General features: G+C 41.1%; 1 protein-coding gene across 1 annotated transcript in view; it reads right to left on the reverse strand.

The window, feature by feature from the left end:
- Window positions 1-16,729, reverse strand: part of wwtr1 (WW domain containing transcription regulator 1) — a 62,852-nt gene extending 46,123 nt beyond the window's left edge. Inside the window, exon 1 of the mRNA NM_001195769.1 lies at window positions 16,323-16,729. Within this exon, the coding sequence (NP_001182698.1) occupies window positions 16,323-16,729 (407 nt within the window). The remainder of the gene's footprint in view (window positions 1-16,322) is intronic.
- Window positions 16,730-20,595: the final 3,866 nt, after the last annotated feature.

A 20,595-nucleotide genomic window follows, 5' to 3' on the forward strand; every position in this document is an offset into this window, starting at 1 on the left:
GCAATATATCTTGTAGGCCTCAGAATATGTTTGGCTAGTAAAGGTTAGAAAAGGTGTGGGTGGCAGGTCAAGCTCGTCATAATTGCATGCAGTAAAAAATGTCTTTTTCTCAGCTCTCCTTGCCCTGTCAAAAACACCTTGCGCAAGAAAGATAATATAAAAATACAAGCCACTTTTGGGCTTCTCAGGAGTTCTGCAACAGAGGCACAAGGTCACACGCTAAGTGCTTTTATAAGAGTCATGATGACGTTTAATATTTATAATGCCTATACAGATGTATACATATACGCATATATATGGAATCTAGCTGCTGAAACACTTAAATGTCAGTAATTGTTGAGGGATTAGCCACCAGTGTAGCTATTCCTATACATATTTGGATTGTGCTGCCAGGTGAGGTGATATGATGGATACATGGGAAAAGACACCATATTTAAAAACCAGTGTGTGCATAAAAAGTTACAGCGAAAGAACAGAATAGTGAAAGCGGCAGATAGTCTGGAGTATTACGGCAATGTAGTTTAACAGCATTCAGAGCAACACAGTTTACCCAGTGCAGGACTTGCCTAAAGTAGGACTGCTTCTCCGTTGATGCAAAAGGCAATGGACTTGGAACTGCCCCATGTGACACTGTCCATAGCGAATGGAGAAAGCAACATCCCATAAGTTAGATGACAAACTTGAATTGATTTTATTTCTTTATTTTTTTAAATGATGTAATTATGAAAAAGAGCCTGTGGTTCTGTGGATCCAAAAACTGTTTAAATATATATGTGTGTGTATATATATATATATATATATATATATATATACACACACACACACACACACACACACACACTAGTACAATGCTGTTTGCAGCAACAAGGTAATAAAACTCATTTTAGGGTGCTGTCCACATCTGCCTTTGTATGGTGCATAATACACTAAATAAAGCTGCAAAGAGTTTTTATTTGGAGTGATGACCAAGGTGAGATTAGTTACCTGTGGTTAAATCTCAGCTACTGGGAAATGCCTTCCCACTGGCAATAAAGTGAATCGCTGGAGGAAATGCATCTGTGTTGCTTCGTTTTTTTGAAGTTTCCTCCTACATGATACTCTGTTTGACTTTGGAAAACAAAGCGATACATAGCCGAGATTAACAAATAATCTCCCTGTGGGCCCTCACCCTTAAAGTTTGGAACTCGCTTTATAAAGGAGAAGGAAAGGCTAATTCACTTGGGGGTGCGAAAATGTTAGGCACCCCCGAGTGACTTTAAGCGCTTACCTTTTACCCCGGGCTGATTCCCCTGTTCGGAGAAATCCGCACCAGCCCGGGGTACCTGTAGCGAGTGCTTCCTCCTTCCGTGTTCACTCTGCCGGCAAATCCCGGCCGGCGCATGTGCAATAGAGTGAAAAGCCAACTTTCTCCCCGTGGGACATTAGCCTTAGAGCGACAATGTAGTGTAATGATTAACACTATTGCTTTGATTCCACCCTGGGCACTACCTGCAAGAAGTGGGTTGTTCTCCCCACATCTGCGTACATTTCCTCTATGTACTCTGGTGGTTTCCTTCAAACCACCAAAATTAAAAATAAATTGAGCAACCCTCATGCAGACTGACTTATTACTTGCCTTTCCAGTACCTCGTACTTGATCCTAACTAACATATAATTAATCCTTATTGGAGGCAAAACAAACCTATTAGGTTTATTCAATATTTTAATAATTTTTAGCAGACTTAAGTTATGGAGATCCAAATTACAGAAAGGCCCTTATTATACTGCTAAATCAGCTGCATGGCAGTATGACTTCTTACAAAAAAAAAATGGGCACTGTTTGGCTATGGTTCAGTAATGCATAGAATTCTATTAGCAAACTCTGCCCATGTTACAGTATTTTCAATCTCATATAGGGCATATGACTTTCCTATAGACAGAGCAAAAACTCAGTATAATATTATGCAGGGAACTGAATGACACAACAATCTGTCCAGCTTGTGGTGCCCCTGGGCTTTCTTCAAGGCTTGATCAAACAGCTGCAGAGGTACAATGTACTCTGGGTAGTGCTATACACAACAAAAACACAGTAAAAGTCACAAGTTCAGCACGCTGAAAGCAAAATAAAAGTACATTTTATAGGAGAGCAGGGAGTGCCCTCCCCGCAACCTATCATGATTCATACAGTGCTTTTGTTAAGTGTGAATGCAAATCCACTCACCAAGTAACTGTAAGGAGAAGGTGATATGTATGTGCCAGTGGGCAGTTCTGTGGAGTGGGCACTTGGAACTGCTAACTGACCCCAGTTTGCCTTTTTCAGGCTGTAGCTAAAAGCAATCCAACCAATAATATACAATCCAACAATTACTAAAATATTTAATCATTAAAAAGCCCATACATCTGGCAATACTGTTAATACAGCATTAGGGATTGATTAAAACAAACATTCAGAATGACTCCCTTCTAATAAAACTCAGAGAAGAATAAAACATGTTAAGCAGAGCTACAGCTTTGTAGGTTTAACGTTGGCCAGCATGACATTTCATTCTACTTTAATTGCTTCCATACAATTTATATCAGCTAGTCACGCTAGGGCTCTTAGTTGTAACACATGCTGTTCAGGAGGCGCTCTTGTCCTTTAATAACCTCCAGAAGTAAGCGCGAGGAACTCTGGGTTGGACCCACAAGCCTTGAGTGAAACAAACAGGTTTTTTCACTTCATTCAGAATGCATTCTAGCAGGAAGTGAGTCAGGTCTAACCATGAAATTGTCCACAGGCGCTGAATGGAAAAGCAATCCAAAGGGAGCCTGTAATAAAATGCAATATTGCTAAACTCATTTCCATTCAGAAAACATGCGGCACCCTTCTATTACCAGGCCACAGACAGTATGGCACAACAAAATGTCATCTCACAGTTCCTCTGCCACAGTCTTTGCAGTCTGATGTTCATATGACTTTGCTTGAAAGTATATACTGTGTTGTTCCTCCCTAGTCCAAGAGCATACATTCTAAAGTAAATACTTCCATGAAGATTAAGGCCCATGCCAAAAAGAATAATATTATTTTTATAGACACACTAACCTACAGCTTTGCCTTTCACTTATTCTAAGTGACACATTAAAGGACAGCTAAAACCTGCATGAGGTACCCTATGTACCCTATGCACAGCTGGAAATATACGGCAGGCCAGGAGGGCTAGAGCACATGCCTGGGCACTTATTGTAGAAAATATCACAGATTTTGGGCATTATTTGGACTATGCGTATATCTGTTGGATATTTGAAGTTTATGTTACTTTTACACATTTCCCCGATTTTACATTTGCCCTTATTTCTACTGTACTGTAGAGGATGTGTTATGAGGGGATTAGTTGTCCTTTAAGATAATTTATATTACCACTGCAAAGTTTTTTCCCCAGCGGTTTGTCATGATACTTTTAGCAAAAACCAAGGGAAAAACCTGGCTGTCACACATTTAATTTTACCTTTGCCCCTGTTGTAGTTCTCACTGAGAGGACTGTGGCAATCAAGACACTCCGTGCGACACGCCCTAGAGGTATTTCTACATTTGCATATGTATAACTCTCTTTGCATTGTCTCTCTGCTTCATAACCCCCCTATCTCCTCTCAGAGCCCTCCTGTCAATCTCAGTGGCATGTTCTAATCCTCTTGCAATAGAATAGCTTGAGAAGGGTGGGACATGACCAAAACTGAATTGTCAGAAACTAACAATTAAACAAATCTCCTTAAAGTTTGCCCATTCTCTAACAAATCATAAAGCCTTTAGGAAAAATTATCGGACATCTTAGTTTTAAAGTTTAACGGTATTGCAGTCAGGCCTCCTTCCTCTGGATTATATGTACGCTAATCTACAAATAGTTAATCGTTTGTAAATATGCTTTGCGTGTATTACTTTTGTGAATTTTAAGTCTTCTGCTGAAACTATTCATATGGCTAGAATAAGTAAAAGTGCCCTGTTGAACACGATTATTAGCAATGTATTGCAGAATATGGTTTTGCAGTACAAGACAATGCAAAAACTAACCCAGCAAGTCTGGTTACATTTTTTATCTAGGAACTTCCTAGCTTGAAAAAAAAGGAAACAAAAGAGAAAAAAATAACAACTAAAATTAGAAAGTACAGAACATATACAAAAAAGAATATCGATGTCATATCCTTAAAGGAAAGAAATACCCTTGTATATGACACAACATTCAGTTAGACTTATGTAAAAAGGATGCATAACAAATACATATATACATGATTCCTCAGACTCCTCAGAGAGGCAACCATGATAGTCCACCTTAGACTAACAAGGACCATTTTAGGACTTGAAGTCCATCTGTTTTCCATAGGGGGCAGTGAACAGATTATTTAGAAAGCAGAGGGATTCCCAAAATCCAACAGTACAGCATGAAGCCAAGTGAGGGTAGGGTTGAATGACACTGCCAGCCTAAGGGTGAGTGGGAAAATGGTCCCTAACTGAGGCAGACAATAATAGATTCCTCATCTAAGGAATCAAGTATGTAATACACTATATTTGTTTTGAGCAGTTCAGATAGTGTTTAGGCACCCTTTTTACATCAGCCTAACTGAATGAGCTTAAATCATATTGGTAGGGCTGCGCCCATCCAACATGCCTCTAAAGCACAAAGCACACACTGTTGTACCAAGCATTTATATGCAGCATTAGAAACTCAATCAATCTAGGACGCTAAGTTCAGCAGCTGGAATCAGGTTACAACATGTTAACAGAGACATGTCCTAGTCGTCTTTATGCAGCACGCTTACACTCCTGACCAGAATAGAACTCCCTAGGTGATATGCAGTATGCCAGGAGAAAGCCCCAACTTCAAGACAATTCCCTACAGCCTTATTCCAAACCACAGAGTTTTCTGCCAGCCTGAAAAACGGTCTCATTTAGAAAAATGTAGTGAACTCTCACCTGGCTGTAGTGATTTATAAATCAGGGATGCATATTTGTAGAAGAACTACTGATAACAACAGATGTGTTTTTCATGAAACTGTTCCAGGCCAACACCAAAAAAATGGGACTACAAAAAGACTAATAATCCACTAATCCACAGCAAACACATTAATTATCTCAGTAGCCTCAAACATGACAGGGCGGGTTCAAGAGCGCAGGTAATCATGAACTTTTGATATTTGCATTTCTCTTAGAAATTGTTGTGTTGGAGGATTGTATGGATCATGTAGGGTGAAAGGTGGCCCAGCAAAAAATGGTCAAAGCCCTTGGAAGCATGTAAAATAGACATTTACAAAGAATCTGAAGTTCAACAAATAGCTTTTTTATAAATATTAGACTGTATTATTATTGAAGAAAGGAACCCTGCAAATATTTATTATGCTTTTTGAAGTACTTAACTGGATAAAATATATTATTTAATAAGACAAATCAGGAGTGAATGTTGGCAAGCAAAAGACTGGGACATCAAAGATCAGATTTTTTTTTTTTTTTAACTTAGCTGGATTTCAGAAGTCAGATGTTTTGTCTAAAGTCTTCCTAAAGGGATTGGCCAAAACAATTTATATTACATTTCTGCATTTAGATTTACCAGCAGGAGCTGCCATATTGTGTGCCAATGCTGAGGCATTCTTTACAGACAACAATAAAACACAATGAAACAGTGTATGGAGAATGTCTTACCTGAGGTAAGCCATATGACAGGATGTGCTATAAGCTTGCCATACACATACCAATAATATGTTCAATGATGCTATTGATATTAGTCGGTTTGGAGGTTGGATAGGTTTGAACATTTCATATACCAATGCACCATGTCAGCCAGCAGAAGAGGTAAAGAGTAGCTGCAGTTGTCAACCCATGTCACCTCTTACCTGCCCAGTGCTAACTGGCCACAACCAGATTTGGTCCTGCTCTGAAGTTTTATAACCTACCCCCTTTGTGAGATCATGGATGGGGGTGCTAAAGCTAGTGAGTAATGGAATGACCAGGACAGGGCACATAAGACATCAATGCGTGGGACTTTCAGACTCTCCACTGGGGGTAATTTTCCAGCCCAACTCCAACCAACATCTGGGTCCTGGGGTCTTGGGCCAGACTAGGCTATATCATATTCTCTACATCCATTGGCCTTTGGGCTGATCAATCTGAGAGTAGCAGATCAGAGTACCCATCTGGTACTCTCATAGATCAGAGGTTCACAACTGAAAGTTTATCCGAGCCAGTAAATTTTGGGCCCAGCCTGAACCCCAATTAGTATGAAATTTGAGTTCACGTAAACACTGAATATAACTTCCAGGAAAGTGAAAGACTACAAAGCAGAAGTGTCATACAAGCAGCCTATTGAAACTACGTGCAAATGTCCTGCCAACTTTGACAGTGAATGCCAGTATCGTGCTGTCCTCTGTGACTAAGGAATGCTCTCCCTTTTTCAATGTTAAACATAATCTCAGTTAATAATCACAAGAAACTCAATAATTATTAAAATGTAAGCAAGAGACAAATACCATGAACAATGAGAGCTCTATCAGTGTTTCTGGCTATGTGTTTCAGAAATGGGTCCAAAATTCCAATGTTTGCAAAACCTTTACGTACAGTTTTCTTTTTTGACTTAGGAGTTTTTATTTTTATTAAGTCAATAATCTTTCTTTTGCAACCCCTGCCTGCTGTCTCTTAATAGGCTCTGTAGAGTTAGCATCTGCACCAATGGATCTACTCTTGTGGTGTACGGTAAATGAGAGCTAAACTCGCCAAAGAACTAGTCTAGACTTATTAAACCATATTTTTTGGCCTTCCCAAGCCAAAGATCTTTGCCTCTAAACCTTAGTAGTTCGCCATCTTCATTTCTGCTGATTCACAGTACATGTTCTGGGCTGTTGAGGTCAATTATCGAAGCTTAGAGGCCAAATCACAATATAAATACAAAGTTAAAGATACAAAGCGGATTAATATAAATTTATAAATTAAAACGCTCATTACAAGGCGGCATAGAAGCCAGTTTCTAACGCAGATTCTGCATCATAATTGATTATAAATTATCCCTGTAGCTTCAGCTCCTAGGACAAGTGTAAGTTTACTATCTGGTAATATTTTGAGAATTTATAACCGTTCCTAAGCTTAGATTGTCAACAGCAGCTCAGAAAACAATGAGCCTGTTCTGAGCCACTGGCTTGCAAAAAATGGCCTAATAATATCAATGGCCTAACTTCACTGCCCAGGTTTAAAAACAAATTATGCTACTTATTGTCTTATTTTATATGTGGTTGTTCTACTTTTAGGGCAATGTTAGACAGGATGCTTTGTTTTCCGCAATTAACCTTGGCTACAGTGGGTGACAAAATGTCCCTTGTTTTCTCTAAACTGGCAAACATGCGAATCGCTGCTGAGGAAACATAAGCAGTGCAAAGTTGCTTCGTAAAGTAGCTGTGCTGCACATGATTCCCAAGTGGTGATTTGCATAGTAGGTGGAGAGGAAACAAGTGATGTCTTGTCACCCGCTGTAGCCAAGATTAAATGCGGATGACAAATGTCCCTTCTGTCAAGGGCAATGGCACATGGGGAGATTTGTCGCCTAAGTTAAAAATTTGCGTTAGATCTCCCCAGAAATCCCTTGCCCTTTACTAACATTGTAATCGCCACAAGTAAATTAAATTAGTCACAACGATTTAGCTTAATCTCTGGGAAATGCCTGCTTTCATATTTTCCTGTTTACTTGCACCAATTACAATTTTAAAGAAGGGCAAGGGATTTCTGGGAAAATGTGGCCTGCAGTAGCCAATTTTTAAGGGCTCCTTTAATTACATGCCCCAGGTATCGCTGCTCCCCAAATTATCTGCTGTCAGTTTTTCCTTATTGACGGTCACTCACTGATCTTGTTAAAGTACTGATACATCCTTCATGTCCTTAAGTTATTTTCATCTCGTACTCTGCAGCATTGCTTAATGGAAAATAATGGTGTTTTGACCACACCCCTTTCTGTCTAGAACTGCCTCTTCAAAAGGAGTTTCTGAAGTTTTTTTTTGTCTCCACAAAGGAGGCATAGGAGGCAGTATTAGATTTGAGCTTACAAAGCGATGCAAGTGTAAAGAAAGTGTTGATATAATAATACATGAAAATGATACACGTGGTTCTGCGCTGTCACTGAAATAGATACAGTTCTTCAGTGGCATAAAAGGACCATAAACCATTATTTCTGGTGTTCTATTCAAAAACGCATGAACTGGAAAAAGTGCCCTGCTCCTTTAAGCCCTTACAGAGAATTGGTTAAGCAGTGAAGAAGGTTGCAAAAGGAAATTAAACCAACTCAACTTTGGATGATGCCGTCTGCCGTTCCTAGGGTTGGTGGGGCAGCACCTGCTTCAAGAAGAGCTATTCCATTGAATTCCCCTGATCCACACTTCAAACACTACTAGACTGCACTTCAGAAAAGCTTCAGCAACTGTGCCGGGGCAGATGTCCCCAGTCTCTAATAGGAATTCAGTAATTATAGAAAGCTCACACTGAGACACTTGCGTTTCCCTCCCTGCTTTTCTGTTCAGCTGACTGTGGGTCATGTAATAGCACCTTAAAGTGACAACAATGCTGCACATATTAAAAAAATTCTGACTGCAACTGCATATGTATGCAAAAAACCTTAGTAGTAGCTGCTACCAGTAGCTCTGTGTGTCTTCACCCTGAATTGATGTCAAGAGCTGCTGCTTTTACCAGTGTTATGGCAATGAGGCTTATTATGTTAAGAATTGTAAAAGTACAGTGTTAACACATGGAAGTTTAGGGTGAAGACACATGGAGCTACTTAGGAGCAGCTACTAAATGCCAAAAAATACAGTCATAGACAATATTGAGAACTGCCTCTGCTAAAAGACAAGTAAAGACAATTATCAGTAATCATGATCAGCATTGTTTATTTTTGTGACAAGCAGCTGGTATAAGTAGCTCTGTGTGTCTTCACCCTAACCTTCCATGTGTTAACACTGTACTTTTCAGGAGAAAGTCCCAACTTTAAGGTTGGGCATACAGAGGCAAGACTAAGGCAAATGAAAAGCTCTGTAATTCATAGCAACCATTCAGTATTAATTATACATTCTGCTCACAAATAGCAGCATTCTGCATTCAAACCCTGCTTATGAAAATAAGGTTTGCAGTAACTTCAATAAATAAATGTAGTAAGCACATATATGGAATACCTTATCCTCAAAGCTATTATCCAGAAAGCTCCAAAATTTTGTAATGAGTATCATCTCCCTCAGAATTCTTTGTAAGAAAATAATTCTAATTTTGTTTTTCTGTAATAATAAAACAGTACCTTGTACTAGATGGTAACTGAGCTACATAAATCCATATTTGTGACAAAACAAACCTATTGAGTTTATTTAGCGTCTAAGTGATTTTTAGCAGACTTAAGGTCCCCATACACAGGCCAATAGTAGCTGCCGATATTGGTCCCTTGGACCGATTCGGCAGCTTATTGGCCCGTGTAGGGGCAGAAATGAGGGGCCTGCCCGACCGATATCTGGCCTAAAATTGGCCAGATATCAATCGGCCAGGTTAGAAAATTCAGTCGGATCGGGGACTGCATCAGCTTGTTGGGCCAAACGATCTAATTTTTTTTACCTACACTCTCCCCGATATCGCCCACCCGTAGGTGGGGATATCGGGTGAAGATCCACTCGCTTGGCGATCTCGCCAAACGAGCGGATCTCAACATGTATGGGGGCCTTTAAGGTATGGTGACCCAAGTTAAAGGAAGATCCCTTACCTGGAAAAACCCCAGTTTTCAAGCATTCTGCATAATAGATCCTACAACGGTCTAGCAATTTAGCATATTAGTTACCCATATTCCCCATGGTAGGAACAACCATGTATCTGAAAATGTGTACACAAAAGAAAAGCAAATCAGCTGCTTCCAGAATGCATGTTCCTGCAGTTGTCAGCCAAGGATTAGAACGCCTGCTAGGCTGGAGCAATGGAATTCTTTGCTGTTTGAAATTTCCAAATGCACAGAAGTATTGCATGAGATATGATAGCCATGCCACACAAGTGCTAAGCACTGCACCTATGTTATAATCTGTACAAATAAACATTTGCTATAAAAGGAAGAAGTACCCCTTTCAGAAGCATGGTTCGAATTCTGTTTATTTTTCTTATACAGGCAGTACAGCGAGAGTGCTTAGTTTATTGAATATGCTGAACATTCCTTTTCAGCATATTTGTATTCATACATTTAGACCTGCCATATTGCCCCATAAATTTTGTGAGCAACATATTGTGTGCTAGGCTTGATACCTTAGCTGTGGGGCAGGCATATCACCCTAGAAACAGAACAAGCAGGGGCTCTTCTGTCTCAGGAGTCAGTGCAGCAGTTGCTACCCACAGGATAATTTACATTTACTCCTCTTGAGGTTTGCAGAAAACCCCTCCCCGCACTAGACAATCCGACCTGGCACCTAGCATGGAACTGAGTCGGAGACAAGCTATACATGGATAAGGCCAAAGCTGCTGTTTGCGACAATAGCATTCATTAATGCTAAAGTTATTAGCCTGAATGTCTCCAGCAACTAGCCTAGTCAAGTTACAAAAACTAAGGCTTATGGCACAAGTTGAGATTTGTCACCCGTGGTTAAATCTGGGATACCACTGGTGACACATCTCCCAAAAATGCTTTCCCACTGGCAATTCACATATGCATTGATTCGTTTTATGAAGGCGCTCAAAGTTTCCTCACAAGGAAACTTAGCAAACCAGGAAGAGTAGCATGGGAAAATTCCCTTCCACAATAGGCTGACAGGTGTAGGAGCAATTGGTAATAGTGCTGGCTGGTCACCAAAATGCATATGTTTTTGTGTTTTGCCGAGACATCTCTAACCCATTGATGCATGCGTTCAAGACTTAGAACAAAGTGAAAGGTGTAGAAATGCTTGGGCATTTAAGGTGCAAAGGCTTTGTGTTTGGCAAACTTTAAACATCACTTAATTAATGTACTAGGGCTTGTATGCTACCATGTATGTTCTGTTGGCCTGGGCGCCAAAGACTGGATTATACTGCAGCCCTAAGGACCACATCATTGCACTGATACAGTCCTCGATTAAGAAATTTTAAACCTGCCCAGTAAATATCTGTTGGATTTTTAGCTAGATATGGATGTTGAAAGACCGCTACACATGGACCCAAAAGCTGCAGACTCATCTGGAGGGGCTCAGTACACTACATATGGCCACCTCCATAAGGGCAAAGCCCGGTACATAATGATCACATACAATTGCACACGTTACCAAATGTCATAAATGCAGCATTTTTGAAGGCACATGGCCAATAGTTTTCTTAGGAGCAAAGCCCAGGTCTTTGGGGATAAAATAGGGTTGCTACCTTTTCTGGAAAAAAAATACCAGCCTTCCTATATTTTTGACTTTTTTCTCTTTTAATAACATTGGCATTAAGCATCATTTTTAATGGCCAGGTCGCAACCCTAGCATCAAACCTGCAGTTGAGAGTGCACAGACTGCAAATGACTCTTTCAAATCTACAGCAAGTCATCTGGGAGCTGTTTGACACCGTCCTGTTGCTTTTCAGTCTGTCACTATCTGCTTATAAACTACATTTCCTAGTCACTGGCTGTCAATGAGATGCCAAAAGGTGCAGTTTAGATGCAGTAGTACAGGCTAAAGATCACAGCATGATCTCTCTCCTTATGTAATGTTGTCCCTTCCCTTAAAATACACTCCCTCTAACATCCTCACTACCACCTCCCCCTCTCTGTGGCCTTTCCAGCTGCATCCCATTTTCATGCAGTACACAATATTTCTGTGGTATGCATGACTGGCCAAGACTTTTACAAAAACAAGTTCAGCCGTCTGTACTTTTCATACAAGCAACACAGTCTACTATGCAGTATAAACCTACAGCCTGCATGCTGCTGAACAGTTTTCATTGAAAATAAATGCTCTAATCCCTGCTACTGCAACCAGAACAAGCTTATTGTCACATGGGGCTATTTGTCTGCTTTTTATCTTATTTTTCTATTTGTCTATGCAACAAAATACTTCAAAAGGTGTGCAGTCAAATGAACAAAAATACACTGCATGAAAACACAGGGGTCAACTGATCTGAGTGCCCCTTTGGGTCTGTACCCATGGTAGAACTTACAGGAACAATTAATAACAAAAAATGAAAAAGATTTTTTTTAAGTAATTACTATATAATGTACTGTTGCCCTACACAGGTGAAAATGGAGTGTTTGCTTCAGAAAGACTATTATAGTTTATATAAATAAGCTACAATGTAGCCATGAGGGCATGCAAGTTGAAACAGGGCTTTTTAGCCATTTAGCCCTATTTCAACTGGTTGCCCCCATGGCAGCTTATTATGTAGAGCCATAATGGAGACTCTGATCAATTAAGGACACTGAACAAATTCTGGCCTTAAAGGCATTTTGACCACCTCAGTTTTAAACTTGCCCAAACACACATTGCCATTCTTGCCCTTAGTGGAAAATGCCCGGCAAGCACAAGTGCGTGTATTTATAGGTTATTCTTACTGGGGCCAATGCAAGGAAACTTTCAGTGTTTTGAAGTCACACATTTGGGGGTGAGTAAAGGCAATAAAGACAATATGCCAATCCCCTAATATGCCATTGCCCTAAGGTGTTGGGATGATATATCATTTGTATGCGAGTTTAGTGGCAATGAATGCATTTGCACTTGCACAATCCCACCAAAGCCACAGCATACTGCAGTGCAACTGTGGGGCACCAGAATCAATTGAGGTGCAAAATATATTGGCTGTTTATAAATATTTGTTGGTAATAATAATACATGCTTGTTATTACAATCTCAGAGATGGTATCCTACTTCAGAACATCCTACACAGAAGTGAATGGATGTAATTAATTTGAAAGCCTGTATTATAGTACAGGATTTGATATACCTGGGACAGTGCTATACAAATCACCTGCCTAATAGGTGGACTCTCTGTTACCAAGTAGAGGTTATAGATTTTTAGGCCACATTTAACAATGCACAGTTAGACACAAGACTTAACTTTGCCAGGGCCAAATATACATGTGCTGCTTTTTTCTATTTACAGGTGGTGAGTGGGGGGAAGGAATGTATGAAGTGTCAGAGGTTAAAGAAATCCTTCACAAATCTACAGCTAAGTGGAGTGTTTGCTGTTGTAAAGTGATACCCACTGAATTTCTGCACTCATATCTGCCGAATTCTAGGCTGCCTCACCTCCCCACAAGTTTACTTTCCCTGCTGCTTCATATAAACACTGACAGACAGTGCTAGGAGAAAGAGAACACTCTTTTTTACACAGTAACATAGTAGGAATGCCCACACTGTGCCAGACAGGGAATGTTAAGGGGACCCTAGCCTTGACCTTTCATACTGCACTAGGGAGTGTGCATAACAGATCTGCAGTGGGTCGTTTCATCTCCTATAGACAGTAATATAACAAGAACCTAAAGGATCCTATAGTAAAATCTTTTTACCCCCACCATTCACAAACATTCGCAAACATCTTGATGATTTTGCACACATATATAGAACACCTCATGTGGACCCCTTTCAGCCCTATTATACTTCAAAGCCCTCCAGCAATCCCACTTTTCATCTGGCAAAAAAGCAACCCAAGTGCCATCAGCCTTATCATGTGAGTGTCACCAGGTAGACTGCAAGAAGTAAGAGCCGACTTATAGAAACTGCCCATATTTGGGATTGTTCTCCATGACAGGTATTGTCCCATACATAATAAATATGCTTAAAATACTTAGATACTGAATAATGCATTTTTTCTGAAATACATTAAATTACAAAAACAGACTGAAGTGGTTAAAACATATATACATACAATCAGCACATTATAGATCCCCTTCATCTACTTTTCCCACTTGGATTTTCCTACAGTATGCCTGAATGGTTTCACATGGCAACATCGAGAGCAAAGTATCCAGACCTAAGTCTAGACTTGGTTCTGCATAACATGCCGAAATAATCTCCACTTCCTACTTCATCCTATTCCAGTAAGATCCTGGCCCAAACTACACCAACTTCTCAGAAACACATCAGAGGAGATCTGGTTACTGCAGACACATTCACCAGCAGTGATCTAAGTCTCTTATCCTGAAATGGCACTGCATCAAGGAAGCAAGAATAGATGGATGTGGCAGCTTTCCCCCAAACTTCCATAAAATGAAAATTTTCCTCAAACCAACCCTGTAGATTCCATTTTGCACAGTGTATCTAGATGCCTTTATTAATCTGTTATTGTATAGATATATCACCCCAAGCTCTCGTTGTAATCTCTTGTCTGAAGCAGGGTCTGACAAACTTGTAAGTTCCTACTGTAATATCATGATTTTCAGTAAATCCTTAGAATTCACTAGAAGGATATATCTCCCAGTTTCAGGAAAGCATTTACTAGCAAAGGCACTGTATGACTATGTATGATGAATGTGGCAGTCAGTGTTTCCAGGTCTCTTCCTGCATGTAAATAACAATGATGTACAATGTATCAAATGTTGCTATCCTGCTAAATGAGAAGTAGACCAGACTGATTCCTATTAGCACCCTAGTGCAAGGGCTTCAACTTTGTTAAGACCAAGCTTCATAGCCCTAGACCCAGACCGAACCAGTTACAACAAGAAAGCAGCCCTGCTGTAAGTGATGCAAGAATAATTACAGCATCAGATCCAGATGGGAGGACATTACAGTCCCAGACACATCACCTTCTGCTGGCTACCATTTCTCCAAATTGTTTCCTCAGTTCCAAGCACCACGTTACAGACTCTACTAGCCGGACTCACTATTTGCACTACCAGGCAGGTGTCTATTACATCTTTAGGTACCAGAGTATATGAGATGCTGGCACTTCATGTTCCCACCCAGTGAAAGTATTCAATAAAAGACAGTTTGTGGACAACAAAAAGGTTACAAACAAAACAGATTTAGTACAACTTTTAGATTTAAATACCGCAGTGACAGAACTGCTCTCAGACAGCTGTTGTTGTACTACAGCTCTCACTGAAGTTGTAATTTAAAGGAACAGTAACTCCAAAAAATGAAAGAGCTTTAAAGTAATAAAGATATAATGCCCTGTGGCCCGGCACTGGTAAAACTGGAGTGTTTGCTACAGTAACACTACTATAATTTATATAATAAGCTGCTGTGTAGCCCTGGGGGCAGCCATTCAAGCTGGAAAAAAGGAGAAAAGGCACAGGTTACATTGCAGATAACAGATAAGTTCTGTAGAATACAATAGTGTTTTATCTGTTATCTGCTATGTGCCTGTGCCTTTTCTCCTTTGAATGGCTGATTCCATGGCTACACAGCAGCTTATTTATATAAATTATAGTAGCCTTTCTGAAGTAAACACACAACTTTTACCAGTGCAGGGCAGCAGCACATTATATTTTAGTTACTTTTATACACTTTCATTTTTTGGTGTTACTGTTCCTTTAAGAGCTAGAGAAGGGAGCCACATACTGGACACTCGTGGATATATCTTAAAGGAACAGTAACACCAAAAAATAAAAGAGCTTTAAAGTAATAAAAATATAATGCACTGTTGCCCTGCACTGGTAAAACTGGTGTGTTTGCTACAGTAACACTACTATAATGTATATAATAAGCTGCTGTGTAGCCACGGGGGCAGCCATTCAAGCTGGAAAAAAGGAGAAAAGGCACAGGTTACATTGCAGATAACAGATAAGTTCTGTAGAATACAATAGTGTTTTATCTGTTATCTGCTATGTGCCTGTGCCTTTTCTCCTTTGAATGGCTGCCTCCATGGCTACATGGCAGCTTATTTATATAAATTATAGTAGACTTTCTGAAGTAAACACACAACTTTTACCAGTGCAGCGCAGCAGCACATTATATTTTAGTTACTTTTATACACTTTCATTTTTTGGTGTTACTGTTCCTTTAAATATCTTAACACTCAGTCAGAAAGTTTTAAAATGGTCTTCATTTTTATGTTTTCAATTATTTACCTTCATCATCAGCCTCTTTCTGGCTTGCAACTTAAAATGTATTCAGGTTGTGGTGACTGATCCCAGCAGCCTAAAAACTATTGCCCTGTGTGGCTCCAATTGCAGCATTATTGTTATTTTACCTGGACCTGCTCCTATTCATTTTTCAGTCCATTACTCTCACCACTGTCTGGTTTCTAGGGTTAACTGGACCCTAACAACCAGATAGATGCTACACAAAAAGCTCAATAATTGAAAAACACAGAAACTAAAGAAAAGACTATAAAAAGAAAAAATGTCTAAGGATAACTGTATGCAGACTTAAAGAACTGGCATAACCCTGTATAGATGGGGGTAATATCAAGCACAGCCAGCACTGCCCTCACTTACTTGAGAAAGTATCTCTGTCCCGTATGTGTGAATGCCATTTCCCACCCCGGCGGCAGGGGGAGCTCATCTGTCACATCGTAAGACTGCTGGCGCAAGTGAGCGTGTAGCTGAGCGGTACTTGGCGCAGTGCTGGTAGCAGTCCCTTGCTGCAGTGATGCCGGGGATGAGTTGGATCGGAAGTGAATTCCCTGCCTGGGGGGATGGCTGCCCGAGTCTGTGCTGGACTGCCTGGAGTGGGACCCCGAGTCGGGCTCCTTGAAGAACGACTCCGGGAGAATCTTCTTTCTCCAAGAACTTGGCTTCGGGTTCATGACCGAATTAAACAGAGCTTCGAGATCCGTGTCCAGGTCCTGGGTAACATGGATCACTTGCTGCCCCGGCGGTGGGAGATGTGGGCTCGGATTCATCTTTGCAGCACCGACACAAACGGGAGCTCCCTGGTGCAACAGAACCGAGCTGCTACGTCTCAGGGCAGCCTCAATACCCCGACAAGGGAAACGAATACTTTCCGAATCAGAACAATACGATAAAGATCCAGTGGAAGTTCTGTTTCCTGCAGGAATATCGGTACGATGGGGGGGGAGGGAGCAGAAGAATCTGCGCTAGGAGCGCTGCGAGTCTGTGCGTCCCAATGAGTGCGACTCTGCCCGTGACGTCACATGGAGAAAAGTTTCTCTTGTGTCCCTGTAAGCCGGGAGCAGCCCTCAGGAATTAGAGCCGGGCCAATCAGAGCGCTGCGTGGGACGGGTTCACTCCCAGAGCCCGGCTTGTCCCAAACAAAGTAAGAAAAATGTCAACTCACGGGATAGGGGAAGGCGTCTCTGGGCAGAACCCCCTGCGCTCCGCTGAATTATACATAAGCCGCCGCGATATGTCTGTGTGTGTGTGGGAAGGACTAGCGCTTGCCCTGCCCTGCTCCGGCTCCTCTCCAGGCACCGGGACTTTACCTTACAGGGCAACAGCCTTAGGCTTTCCCTCCTACGTGCAGCGGCTCGGGTTACACGTGTGGGAGAGAGAGCGCAGGAGTCCGGCTGTACTGTCCCGGGGGCTGTGGAGGGAGGCGCTTTAATAGCTCAGCGGAGCGTTACTATCCCTTTACCGTGCCCATAATATCAACCGTACTGCACTCTCTGCCTGCCTGGCCCTTTCCGCGCATCTAACCCTTTCCTGTATCCATACGCTGATATATAAGGAGCTGTACCAATGCTTCTCTACCCACCTGGCGTTTTGGCGCCTTCTTGGCTCATACACGTTTGGACTCTGAATTAAAAGAAAATGCTCCATTTGAGTCAAAGTCTTGCAACAATTAAAAACTCATATCTTTTTAGTCATAGTTTTTAATATTTCTATAGCAGATTTCATGATTTGGGGTAAGGCCAGAATTTAAGAGAAACTTATCCTAAAGCTAGAAGCTGTCATGCTGTAAAAGCTTGGGTTGCCACAATTTCTAGAAAAAACACCTGTCTTCTAGGCTCTGACTGGCAATCTGTGGATGTAGGCAAATGCCAGAAGGGCTGATGTGAAATGCCATAGACACTCACTATTGGGCCTATAAGGGGGGATGTTTGGGCCTCTGTAATTGAAATGCCAGGGCCTATTTTCAATCCTAGTCCAGACCTGCTCACTTCCTATTTATTTATCTGTTTCTTGCCTGGTAATAACATTGGCATGTAACATTTTTTATGTACAGGTAAAGAAATCCTGGATTTGCTTTGTATGACTATTTTTGTGCCCCAGCACAGCACCCTGCACTGGGAATGGGCACCAGTGAGGATACACAGTTGACGGGTGTTTTACAAGAAATGTTGCCTTCTTCATCTACATGTTCACTCTGTCAGCCCCCAGCTTCCTTTTTAGGGATAGATTCCCTTTAAGACCTATGGGCACATGGGGCAATTTGACTAGGTGTTCACAGCTTGACATAGTTTTATATGGTGGCAATTGTTTATCTTTGGGTGGGTCTCTATGACCCCAATTATAAAGGGAAATGTCCTGATAAAGTAGCTTTAAGTAATTTAAGTAAGATACATGATTCCAAACCATTCTTTTTGGATCGTGAAGCAGACTGCCAGCCTTACATTTGGTCCCCTGAGGAAAAAAGTTTGATAAACCCTAATATAGGGGAAAGTGTCTGCATTTAGTCGACATGGTGTTAAATTTCAACCTGCACCAGAGAAGACGAGGCTGCTTCCGTTAACATGGATTCCTTAGGCGGCATATTTCCTGTATCTCTCAGTGGCAAGCAGTGACAGAGATGGGTTGACTGCCACTATTTCGCGCTTGATTACAGAGCATTCAAACACCCTGTGTACCACAGGCCTAAAGGAGACTGTAATTTGTTTCCAGCATTATTTTGCCCACATTTATTGTGTAACCCATTATCAGGCCCCATGTCATATGACACTTGCACTCTAATTTCTGGACCAGACTAAGCATTAATAACATGGCTGAACTCAAGTAGAGTAGCCCAGATGTACCAGAAAATGGGGAGTGTGTCATTGCGGAATAATTTTAAATTATGAAATGGGGTACACTCTTAATACTGTCTGTGTAATTAGCTGAGATAGTTTAACTAGAGATATTGAGCTCTGTCAAACAACCCACTCTTTACACCTTATTTGGCTTACAAATAAGCAGAAGTCCATAATGCAAGGGGTTTATCTGTGCATTGGTAGTCTGATTATCTACCTCACAAGAACCAGGAAGCTGGAAACAGAAAAGCTTCAGTTTCTCTTTTTGTCCCAATAAGCTCAACAAATAACAAAAAGTATAGATTTTTCTAAACTCAAACAATAGGCAAAATGTATTCAATGAACTCTTGTTGAACAAGGTGGTATATCGCCCCTTTAAAGATATTAAAACTTTTTCAGATAAAGTAACTAAAATACCTTCCACATTAAAACAGAACATTAAAGGGATACTGTCATGATTTTTATGGTGTACTTTTTATTTTTAAATTGCACTATTTGCATAGCAAATAATTCACTCTACCATTTAAAATGTAATTCTTGAACCAACAAATTTATTTTTTTTAGTTGTAATATTGGGTGTAGGCGCTATTTCAGTGCATTGTGCCTGAGTCTGAGCTTTGAGAAGGAGCCAGCGCTACACATTAGAATTGCTTTCAGGTAACCTATTGTTTCTCCTACTCCCATGTAACTGGAGGAGTCCCAAGCCGGACTTGGATTTCTTAATATTGAGTGCTATTCTGATATCTACTGGGAACTGCTGTCTTACTACCTTCCCATTGATTTGCTGATCGGCTGCTGGGAGCAGGTGATATCAGAAGAAATATACAAAATCAGACATTAAGGCACTCGTTATCATAGAAAACTTACCAAAGTGAAGGGGTGGCCCATGTGCTCCAGCCTCAGGCTCAGCTCAAGGGAGCGAATAAACCGTGTACAAAGTAACCAAACAAATGAGGTATAGGGCACTCTGGGAACCAGGGGCGGGCCAAGCCGACCGGGCGCCCTAGGCAACCCGGTCGGCCAACTCCGCCCACCTCCCCGCCCCCCCTGCACCTCCTCCCCACCCCCCTGCACCTCCTCCTGTGCTTTGGCGCGCATGCGCCATTGGGGGGCGCTGTGATTCGATCGGTCATTGCCTTCACCGCTAATGATAAGCGGCAATGACAAAGTAGAACTAGGGGTAGGCAGGAGAGGCTGCCTGGCGCCCCTCAATCGTTGCGCCCCTCAATCGTTGCGCCTAGGCAGCTGCCTCTTCTGCCTACCCCTAGTTCCGGCCCTGCTGGGAACCCTCAAACAGGCCAACAAGAAATGTTATTAAAAGTTGAAAAAACCTTTATTGAAAAATCATCTCACATAATCTTTACGCGTTTCATGTCTATCTGACACTTAATCATAGGCTTATTAAGTGTCAGACACGAACTGCATAACGTTTTGTGTTGTGATTTTTCAATAAAGATTTTTTTTTTCGAATTTTAATAACATTTCTTGTTGGCTTGTTTGAGGGTTCCCAGAGTGCCCTATACCTAATTTTTTGGCTACTTTGCACAGGGGGGTGATAACAGTCCAACTTAAAGCTCAGCAGTAAAGTGTGGCTGAAGTTCATCAGAGCTCAAGTCACATGGCTGTGGCACCATGGGAAATAAAGAATATGGCTAACCCCATGTGAAATTTCAAAATTAAATATAAAAAAATCTGTTTTTAAAAAATGGATTTCAATGCGGGATTCTGCTGGAGAAACTCTATTAACTGATGTGTTTTGAAAAAAACATTTTGTTCCCATGACAGTATTTCTTTAATATCCA

The sequence above is a fragment of the Xenopus tropicalis genome, chromosome 5 (genome assembly GCF_000004195.4).
Source record: "Xenopus tropicalis strain Nigerian chromosome 5, UCB_Xtro_10.0, whole genome shotgun sequence".
Lineage (NCBI taxonomy): Eukaryota > Metazoa > Chordata > Amphibia > Anura > Pipidae > Xenopus > Xenopus tropicalis.